Source organism: Pagrus pagrus (genome assembly GCF_965226575.1).
Source record: "Pagrus pagrus genome assembly, chromosome: 22".
Taxonomy (NCBI): Eukaryota; Metazoa; Chordata; class Actinopteri; order Spariformes; family Sparidae; genus Pagrus; species Pagrus pagrus.
In genome coordinates, this window is record NC_140204.1 from 24,818,442 (window position 1) to 24,829,690 (window position 11,249).

Sequence of the window (11,249 nt, forward strand, 5' to 3'; positions counted from 1 at the left end):
CCAAATCAAACCTGTAAGTGTAAATGTTTAAATATTAACTCTGAACTTCTTACTCTAAACTCTGATCCTGTATTTCACACCTGAAGTGTTAACGTCGCCCCTCCCCCCTCCCCCCTACACCGTACGAACACCGCTCTGCTGAAGCAACTGCAAGAACTGTCTCAACTGCGTGGTGTCAATCGGGTCTGCTGAAGATAGAGCTACGTCTCAACTTTTAATGGTTACACTGTTCCGTAAGTACGCTACATGAAGTAGTATCTGATAATACTGTATTTTTATATTAATATTACACTTCGGGCACCCGGTCGTTTTGCAATGGTGAGCCATGGTAACTTTACTCGTCACGCTGTTACTAGCCACCCGAACACCTGCTTAATGAGCTAGCGGTTAGCATGCATGCTGGTCTCACTGTAACATAAAAAGTGAGTAACGGCAGTAAACGGAAAGATGATGCTAATGGTTCGGAGTTGCTAGCTAGCGTGCTAAAGTTGTGCTAACGCTAGCAAGCCCTTCGTCCAAAGTAATTTCTACTTTTTTATTTGTTGCGAAAATCACACAGCTCTTGGTGAAGTATAATATAACTATTTGTCAGTAACAAACACACCCTGAAATTTTCGACAGACTGCTCATGTTTACCATGCCAAAACAGCATGATGTCTTTTTTTTTGTAAGTTTCATATGGTTTATCTTGGGAGACACTTAAATGTTGGTTCCCTCAATGACATGAAAATAACTAACTTTTTTTTTTTTAATGTGCATTATGTCTTTTAAAATGTGTAGTGCTTTTCCAGTCCTCTCGGACAGCTCAAAGCGCTTTACAACACATGCCACATTCACCCATTCACACACACATTCATACACTGATGCCGGAGACTGCCATGCAAGGCGCCAGCTGCTCATCAGGAGCAATTTGGAGTTCAGTATCTTGCTCAAGGATATTTCGACATGCAACTAGGGGGAGCCAGGATTCGAACCAGTGACCTTCCGATTACTAGATGACCCGCTCTACCTCCTGAGCTACAGCCGCTCAGGAGGTCTCCTGGCATTTCTTGTGGTAAGATATTTTTATTATATGGGCTAAGCTGCATGATATTGGCTCACATTGACTTTTCATTTTAATAACAGTGGGTCAGATAAATTGTTCATGAAGCTATCCTTTCTTTTTATTCACTGAATTCATTTAGAAAATGCTGGCAAAGGTGGAATACGGAGGAGTCCAAAAATAAATAAAAATTCCACAAATTGATGAAAACTTTGACTTCCAGAAGTTTCTTAAAGAAGGTTTGTCTCCACACATTTTAAGTTAAAAAAAAAACAAAAGCCTTCTAGGCCATTTTAGAGAGTATTTTCATTATTGTAGTGTGTCTGCTTTGTTTTTCAGCTTTTATGCTTTAAATGTCTGAATGACATGGTTGATAATAAATTTAATGTAACTTTTGTTTTTTGTTTTTTGTTTTTTTCCCCAGTAACAGACATATTTAGTCTGCAGGCCCAACTTGTGACTGAAGGTGTGCTCAGCTTGACTGACACATCAGAGACTGAGGTTGATGCCGACACATTCGATGAGCTGATCAAGTCAAGGGTGAGAAACTTCAAGGTTGGATATCACCAGTATCCAATAACAGGTAAGGTTATGTTGTCTTGATTTTTTTGATTTTTTTTTATCATTCACCAATCAATAAATTATTATTTTTGATTTAAATTGATTCCTCTCTGAACTGTTTTTTAGACAGTGCTATTACTTTGGATGAATCAGATTCATCTGTATTACCAGACCCATCACCATCTCCAGCATCATTGCCAGACCCTCCAGCATCACCAGCTTCGATGTCAGACTTCACAGCACAATCACCGGCTTCTTCCATTTCATCAGATTCTACTATTATCCTCCCAACCACAAAGAACAGGAAGAGGGCAATGAAAGCAGACCTGGATCGCGATGAAGCAAGACGGGTAAACCTTGAAACCAGCTACACATGTATTAGATCATAAAATTAGTGCTGGATAAGCGGCAGCACTTCAACTATTTATATTTAATATGTGAAACTTAACTAAATTTAACCAAATGTAGTCAATTAAAGGGATAGTTCACCCAACATTCAAATTTCACTCATTTTCTACTCACCCTCATGTCTACTAAGGGTTGGGAGAAGTTTCAGAGCCATCCGTGCCTTTTTGGAGTTACAGGGGGGGGTCTGTGCAGCAGTGCATTGCCATATGACGGTAGCGAGCGGGGCTCACTTTTCTTCGTGCAAAAAGACACACCAAAAAACATCCAAATACCTCCATACTGCTCGTCTGTAATGTCCCTCTTGTATTGAAGCCCCAACATGAGAAATTGTTCCGAAAAAAATTAAATAAGTCTATATTTTAAGCTTGTTTGTCGCGGAAGCTCCCAGTGTCTCAGTTCACTGCTCTGCCTGACAACCCTTAGTCGACATGAGGGTGAGTAGAAAATGAGTGAAATTTGAATTTTGGGTGAACTATCACTTTTAATTTGAAGCATGAAGCTAAGGGTTAAAAAAAATAATGTTGTCTTTGCAGAGGGTTGAAACTGCTCTGAGCTCTAAGCCAAAGGGTGAAGAAATCTTCAAAGAGTATAACAAAACCAAAACGCTGTCAGTTGCGACACGCAAGCAGATGGTCAACATTCTGGTTGCAGAAATGATAGAAACATACGGGTAAGAAATCATTTTTAATATAATGGCAAAGGAAAACATGACTGGACACATCTAATAAATAATTTGTTTCTAAAGGAGGATTCCACCCATGCATGTTCGGGTCAGTTATGCACTTGGAATTGTGACCCTTTTTCCATATCTCCAAGATCCTTACTCAAAACATGGATACGTAAGTTTTAATGTGCCTTTGAAGTCCAAAATGTGTTGTATAACTTATTTCATTAGGCCATGTTTCTGCTTTATATAAGAGATGCACAATATTATTGGCACAACCTTGATATCAGCTGATAATGACTTTAAAATTAAATATCACCATTGGCCCAAAACTAACATCTCTGCTGATATGACAAACCAATAAAATTATGTTTAATATTATGCCCCAATGCCCCACAAAATGATTAAAGCCATATCCTAAGTTGATGTAGTTTGCTTACATTGCCCACTGAGTGTTTTGTAAAGCCTTTCAATTATGTCTGTATCTACCAGTGGGCCATCATGGTATGAGTAGGCATAATATTTTTTTTTTCACTACAGGAAAGACTTGAGATTATCTGAAATTAGGTCAAAAAATACCCACATTATCAAAATCAGTATCTGCAATCACTACTACTTTATATTTGATGTGTGTGCATGCAGGAACACTACTATGATCCTCAGGCCAATACTGGCTATCTTGCATGGAGACTCAAGACAGTACAACGCAACACCCATGATGGCTTCTGTGAGTGTTCCAGGCCTGATTTCCAGGACAGTCCGACAACCCATCGAGAATCTCTGTTAACTGGTGATCAGCTTCTTGGTGAGGAGTGAAGGGAGGCTCTCTCCATAATGAGACACTCAACGGACAAATCTGTGGTTAGCGAGAAGATGAGAGCCACCTTTGACTACAGACAGAAGCTGGTTCATGACCAGGATGCAACAGCTTCAGTGTTGGATGTCTTCCCTCGTTTTCTTGATACAGCCGGACTGGTAGGAATATGTATTATGTATATGAGATTATTATTTTTATTATAAATTATTTGAAAACTGACTCCTTCTAATGCAAAGTGCATTTCAGTAAGCTGTATATGGACATTGTGCCTCTGTTTAAAGATTGAACAGGATTTTTCCATGATGTTCGGGGACCATGTATCTGGAAGGTTTCTTGTGAGGTGGTCTTCAGATTTCAAGCACAGAGTCATCACAGAATGCCAGAGTCTTCCCTCAAGTCCTTATGTTGACGAGCTGCTGGCTGCTTCTGATCTTGAAGTTGAGAATGACTACGGTAAATATGAAGTTTTTCTGTATCCAACATACAATCTGTTGTCCATTTCAATAAATCCAATATGCAACAGTCATCCAAAGTTAAATTTGTGGTCCTGAAATAAATTGATTGAACTCTATTGTCATTTTAATAATGACGAATATGAAGTTGAGTTTTGTTATTCAACAAAAACAATCATTTTAGTTAATTGGTAAAAGGTATCTGTAGTAGTAAGCAAGAAATAATGTTTTACAATGCTTTTGTTGTCTGTCTCAAATATTTGTCTTCAAGGCTGGGATAGTGATATGTCTGCTCTCCTGTTGCTGCTGCATCTCCTGCCCCCTACATCAAAAGGCCAGAAAAAGACACTCAAGATGAGCTCAGCACAGGCAGCCAATCATGTTGTCAGATTCTTTAAGGAATGTACCATCAGCTTTTTGTACTACCGTGTGAGAAGTATGAGGTGCAGATTGGACTGTAAGAATAATTCTTGCTGTGTATCTATGTTATGCTAAGTATATGCATAATGTGTCATTCAAACTACAGGAAGGAGCCAGCCTCACTACATTCCTGGATAAAGTTGATGCAAGGCAGCCTTTCCTCCTTTGCATCGGAGAGCAAAAGAAGAAAATCGCGAGGTTCTTCATCGTTGTGGACCAGAAAGCTATCCCATGCAACGCTCAGACATCGGTGGCTGCTTTTGATGTGCTGTTCAAGACTCACTATGTCTTCAGCCTCTCCTATGATGAAGCACTTTCTGCATTCTACACTTTCATCCAAACAACGATATACAACATCGATGTTGGAACCACAAAGGAAACACCACGAGTCAAGGAACTGAGGGCCAAACTACTGCAAGACCATTAAAATGTCACCAGTTCACAAAGGTCAGAGCACAGTTGAAAGGAGTATGTTCACATGTTTTGTTTGTAAAAAGCACCACAAAAATTGTTCAGTTCTTTGTCAACATTTAAAATTTCAGCATGGACTATATCCAGCTAAAAACTTACGTTTGAAATGTGGACAGCAAGGATGTCCTTCATCTTTTTGTACATACAATGGCTGTAATATCTGTAATCTGTAATATCATAATACATGAACAACGTGCTTTCATAATAGGCTGTGCTGTTGACACACTGTACTTCGATGAACATTTTCATGCGTACTGTATAGAAGAACAAAATAATGAACATATTGTGATTTTCATTGACCAGCTGACGTATTTTAGACCGTTTGATAAGCAATACTCTCATGAGAGTGAGAGGACATACATTGTGCCTTACTGTTGCATGTTCTAGTATTTGTGGTGCAAGTTTGAAAATAAATGTTTTTAAACTGCCAAACACAACTACCTTTTTATTTTAGCAAAGTTTATTTTCTAAGTATCTTTTTAGGAATATATATTTATATAAGTATTATATTGACACCTTTTAAGTGTTTTAGAGGTAACACTTGTGTAGTTAAGAAATAGTCCTCTGAGAGAGTTAATTGCTAACACTACATAGAAGTGTTAAAAAAAACTAACACTGGTTGGTGTTAGGCAGTGTTAAATTTTAACTCCAAAAAGTGTCAAATTTACACTAACTTAGTGTAAAGGTACCAACACTCGAAAAAGTGTTAAATTTACACTCTCAGGTGTGGACCCATATAGACACTTTAAAAGTGTTAAAATCAACTCTTACAGTGTTAATTTGGGTATGCTGATTTTACTGTGTACATAAATGCCAGGACCCAAGGATTATCAGCAGAACATTGCATTGTAACAAGATGATCAATGTTACTCACATGACCTGTCGTGATTTTAAAGGAATAGTTCACTCTAGAACGGAATTCAGTCATTATCGACTCACCCTCATGCTGATGAGAAATCCGGTGTAGTTTCTTATTCCTCAAAGTGCCGCTGGAGACCCGCGGGGGTACCGTCCTGCAGCAAAAATCCATATAACAGGTGTCAATGGTGCCTGAGACGAAAAGGTCCATAAAACTACACAAAAACTTTGTAATAAGTTGCCAGCCATGGAAAAACCAGGAACAAGTCTGCCGAGGGGCATTTTGAGTTATTCTGAAAGTGTAGGTTCTAAACTTTCCAAAGATGTCTAACACATGGAAATCTGAAAATATTTGAAGAAGATGTGGCCATTTGAATGTAGGCATTCCTGAAACTAGTGTAGTGAGAAATCAAGCCTGAAAGATTCTGAATTCTCACCTACCTGGGGAGCCAGGTAACACAATGCTGCTCATTTACATCTCATTTACATGAAGTCCAACCCCCTACTGTTAACCAGCAGGAAAGGAATGAATGTAGGTAATGTTCATGTAGTGTTATTTTACATAAACACTGGGGACTGATCAGAATCAGAATGTACTTTATTGAAATGGAAATTCTGTTGTTAAAAAGAAAAACAAGAAAGGCAATATACTTTAGAATTTGCAAATGTAGATACTTATTTATAATATAAAATAGAATAAAACAAATTTAAGTCACTGTGTGTTGCAGTGTGGATGGATCAGTCTGTTGCTGAATGAGCTGTGGCTGATCAGCCAGCACATTGTGGAGAGAGTGTGAAGGAGAGTCCAATATTTGGTGATATCACACCTGCATCCTCTTCTGCGTACTCCTCTGTCCTGTGACCCTTGGCGCTGGGCATGTGATGTCTTTCGGCACAGAAAGGCCTGATTTTCCAAAAAGATAGTTCTGCCTGTCAATGTTCAGTCCAGGTGGGGCCAGGAGAGGAAGACTGTCAATAGGGGGCAGAACTCTTGGATTGCGCAGTAGTTGAAATTCGACATGCTCTGCATCACTGTGAGTTCTTGCAAGCACCACGCCTGGTCTGTTGGCATCAAACCTGTGACTAAATATAAGCACATAATAGGATATTTAAAACATGGCTCACTGTTTTCTCTCTAAACACTATCATGTCCATGAAATTATTTTTTATATGTACACAATGTGGAAGTTTCAATATAGTAAATACCTGAAGTGCTGATAACTCTTGATCTGTGGGAGCTTTCGGAAGTAGGGACTCAGATGTGTCTGCCAATCGAAGGTCTTGACTATCACTCTGCCATCTGCCAGTCCAACAAGCTGTGGGATATTGAGGTGACTCTCAGGAGAGCTGTTTTCCACTACCTGTTGACAGCAAGGACCACAATGGAAATATTCTATTACTTTTCATGATTTTTTTTTTAAATGCATGTTTTACACATTTACAGTAGTCACATAAAAAAACTAACCTTGGCTATGTCTGCCAAAGTGTTGACTCTGGTCCTCATGAATGCTTGCTTGATTAGTCCAAAGCCACAGTCAGGGGCAAATTTGGTGTGGCCAGCAATAAGGAAGTGGATGCTAAGTGTAGAGTGAAGCTTGTGTCCAACCTGCCAGGCACTGTACCAGAGCATGAAGTTGTTTTTGTTTTGCCCACTGCAGTTGTCACAATGAAGATCCACGTCTGTTTCTCCAACTCCAAAGTTGTTGAAGAAATGATGCATGTAGCTGATGACTTCATTGTAGAGCCCGACCGATATATCGGCTGGCCGATATTATCGGCCGATATTAGGCATTTTCCAAACTATCGGTATCGGCATTTATAATGGCCGATAAATGAATATTTAAAAAATAAAATAAAAACGGACGAAACCCCCTCCAACCATGTTATGAGTGTTGGCGTTGCATATTTAGTCCACCAGAGGACACTCTACAACGTCCCTGTTGGCAACACTCGTGTTTAGAACGCCACAAACCCGACAACCAGCTGGTCCAGCCAGAGTCGGGCAGAGCAAACCAGTTACCCACGACTAAGATCATTGTTGAAGTGTGTTCATTGTAGGTTGGCAATTGTCACGAGAAATACATTGCTTAAATAACAATTAAAAGAACATCCCCATCAGTTCTCTTAACTCAAATAAGCATGACAAAATTTGTGACTACCATGTCCAGTTATCAGCCGATATATCGGAATATCGGATTTTAAAATCACTGAATATTTGTATCGGTATCGGCCTTAAAAATCCTTTATCGGTCGGGCTCTACTTCATTGCTCCCCTTACTTGACGACATGCCTTCATCAATCAGGAAATTCACCTGTTTTTGCAGCCCCTCACAGGAGACGCCAAAAAGGCCACATTTCCGTGGAGTCAGGAAGTACATTGGCCCAGGCTGAAGAAGGTTTGAGGGAAAGTGCATCTGAAGAAGACAGAGAGGGAAAAAGGATTAGATATAAAATGAAAGCTGTTCATGTCTATTCATAACAGTCTAATAAATCAAACACAAAAAAACTCTAGAAATAAAAAACTTTCTGTCTTGAGGGTAAATAACGTGTGATAAATAGTACCTGCTGTGCAAAATCAAAACTGTAATGCATCCTGATCTTCTTGCTTGCTGGTGGGGAGGGTCCAAAAGACAACTGGGAGTCAGCACGTCTTTCTGCAGGCAGCAGTCATCTCGTTGTACACAGCCCTCTCTTTTTGCACAAGGGCAAGATGACCTTGTTGCTTCTTGACCGCTTCAGACTTTCTATCATCTGGGAGGTTTGCACTTCGTACCAGCTGCTCGTTATTGTGTTGGCACTGCCAGCAGAGATCTGTACGTGGCCTGCAACTTCTGATGTGCGGGAGGAGCTGGTTCCACAGTGCTTCGAAGCTTGATTTACAAACTGCACGCTCACCTGAAAAAACAGATACTTGTGTTTAAGTATACTTTAATTGCTAATAGTGTTTCATATTACTAGTCATTAGAAGCATTCAACTCTTATATAGAAATTAATTTTTACACATACCAAGCTCCTTAGCAGACTTCATGTAAAGGCGCCACACTGAGGCCTTAGACACATGGGTTGGCAGCAACTTCACATGCCAATCCCTATGCCCAGGATGTCGGCCAGGCAGCATGATGGCATTGTCTTCTGCATAGTTTTTTATAAATTCCACAGCTCTGTCAATTTGTTCACGGCTGATGAACCTGGTTGGCCGTGGCTGTGAGCTCTTCTTCCTTAACCGTGGTCTTGCCCCATTCTCATCAAAGTGTTTGATTATGTCAGTCAGAGTGTCTTTGCCAATTCTGAAAAAGACAAAAAGAAAACCATTGTTTCAGATCATGGGTCATGTAAACAGGCACCTTGTCACCTGACTCACCTGAACCATTAGCATCATAGTCAGTACTTTATTCATGCACCCAAAGTGTCTTATTCACCCATGGGCGTGTTATTCATGAACTAAAGGTGTGTTATTGAACCCACAGATGTGTTATTCACACTTTATTCAAGCACATCATCAGGTTGGTGTGTTATTCAAATTAATAGCAGATGCTCACATTACAGCTTGTAATAGGATCATCTAATCTAACAAGTTTCGATGTGCATATCATTTGCATCTTAAAACGACAATACTGAGTTAGCGATTAACATGTATGGTATAACCATATGAAATTAAGTAGGCTAGATAACTTGGACTCACAGTGGATTATCAAAAGATGGCGTAGCATGAAAAAATAAAACAGTTTGTAATCCCTGTATGTGACTTTGAATGAACATTACATAACGTAGATAACTTAGACGTTAATGAAGACTCGCCCCTCACAGCGGATTATTAAAAGATAGCGTCTAGCATGAAAAAAAACCCGTTTGTAATCCATGTGTGTCTTTGAATGAACAATAACGTAACGTAGATAAATTGGACATTAATGAAAACTCACCCCATAAGAAACTTAAAAGTATTCCTGCAGACTTCAATGCCTCCGATTAAATAAGAGGTGCTTTCTTTTCGTCGGGGGCTTCTTGGTGGATGTAGTCATCTCCGAAGTAACTACTGTACGTCTGTTCGCCTCAAGGTGTCCAATTATTCTCATGTCCTGCCACTCTCTTTCGGCAGCTAAAGAATCCATCCATATGTTGTACATAAGCTCTGGAGAAAGTTTGTGGCTACACAACTGTGTCCCAAGGAGAGAATTCTCCTTTCTTCTTCTGTAGCATTTGCAGTCAAAGTTACGGATCTTCTCCATTTCTCTGTCTTTGTCGCCTTCAAATGTTACAGTAGATATAGCTTCTGATATCTTACGCTCCAGCTCCTCCGCTGCGAGGCCGAGGGATTCTTCGTCGTCTTCATCTTCGGCTAAAGTCAACTGTAGATTAGGGATGTTCTCCAAAGTAATGCAGTCGCTCTCGTCAATTTCTTCAGTTTCATCTTCTAGTTCAGGTTCAGAATCAGAAGTGAAATCGGCAACGGCATAACCAGAAGAATCTGTCTTGTTGAAGAAGTACTGAAAAAGATTTGCACTGTAACAGCCACGATTTAGCTCTTCTGCAATGCGTTTTTCTTGGTCCATCTTCATTCAATGATGAGAACACATGAAGCTGAGCGGCTGCATAAGTAGCCATGTGAGACCCTTTTAACGTGCAGCTGATTGGCTATTCACGTGCTTTTGTTCTTTTTTCAGCCAAAGAAAAGCCAGTATGCTAATTTACTGTGGGATCACCCCTCCTCCCAAGTAGGTCCCAGCTGCAGCGAGGATTTACTCTAAAACTACCCAAATTCAAATATAAAGTTTAAGGTTTTAAAACCGCCGATACTATTATTTGAAACATGGAGTGGCTTCTTCATGATTTCAACTTACATATTCTGCAAAAAAAACGAAAATCACACATTTTAAAAAAAAATCGATTTTTCTTTGTTTTCCCGACTTGTGCTGGGCCGACTTGTTCCTGGTTTTCTCGTGACGGGTCACATATTCCTCCATACTGCTCATCCGCTGCAATCCAAGTGTCCTAAAGTGGCGACATCCAGAGTTTACTCGAAACGACGTCATTTAGTACATTTTTCTAGCCTAAACAGTCACTATACTATATTTGCCTGGAGCACGCTCCCGCTTGCACGCGAGTCTCCCTCATACCCGCTCGCACTACGGAAGCTCAGCCAGACAAGATCAATGAGAACTTGCGATAGATACACACCAGTATTTACAAATTTCAAGGTCTGCATTTTTTCATCTACGTAACATTGCAAAAATCAGGCCCATCCTGTCTCAAAAAGACGCAGAAAAGCTAGTCCATGCATTTGTTACTTCCAGGCTGGACTATTGTAATTCTCTATTATCAGGCTGTCCTAACAAGTCTCTAAAGAGTCTCCAGCTGGTCCAGAATGCTGCAGCACGTGTACTGACAGGAACTAAGAAAAGAGATCATATTACTCCTGTATTGGCCTCTCTGCACTGGCTCCCGTTTAAAATCAAGAATAGAGTTTAACATCCTTCTCCTCACTTACAAAGCTGTTAATGGTCAGGCACCATCATATCTCCAGGAGCTCATACTACCCTATTACCCAACTAGAGCATT

General features: G+C 40.0%; 1 protein-coding gene across 1 annotated transcript; it reads left to right on the forward strand.

The window, feature by feature from the left end:
* Positions 1-315: 315 nt before the first annotated feature.
* Positions 316-5,224, forward strand: LOC311251334 (uncharacterized protein; the record flags this gene model as incomplete). The annotated part of the gene is made up of 9 exons (XM_084343712.1): positions 316-328; positions 1,467-1,625; positions 1,730-1,953; positions 2,545-2,681; positions 2,757-2,850; positions 3,318-3,650; positions 3,774-3,945; positions 4,216-4,347; positions 4,475-5,224. 6 exons carry the CDS (start codon positions 316-318, stop codon positions 3,489-3,491), a joined length of 801 nt encoding a protein of 266 aa, XP_084199838.1. The 3' UTR covers positions 3,492-3,650; positions 3,774-3,945; positions 4,216-4,347; positions 4,475-5,224.
* Between the last annotated feature and the right edge of the window lie 6,025 nt (positions 5,225-11,249).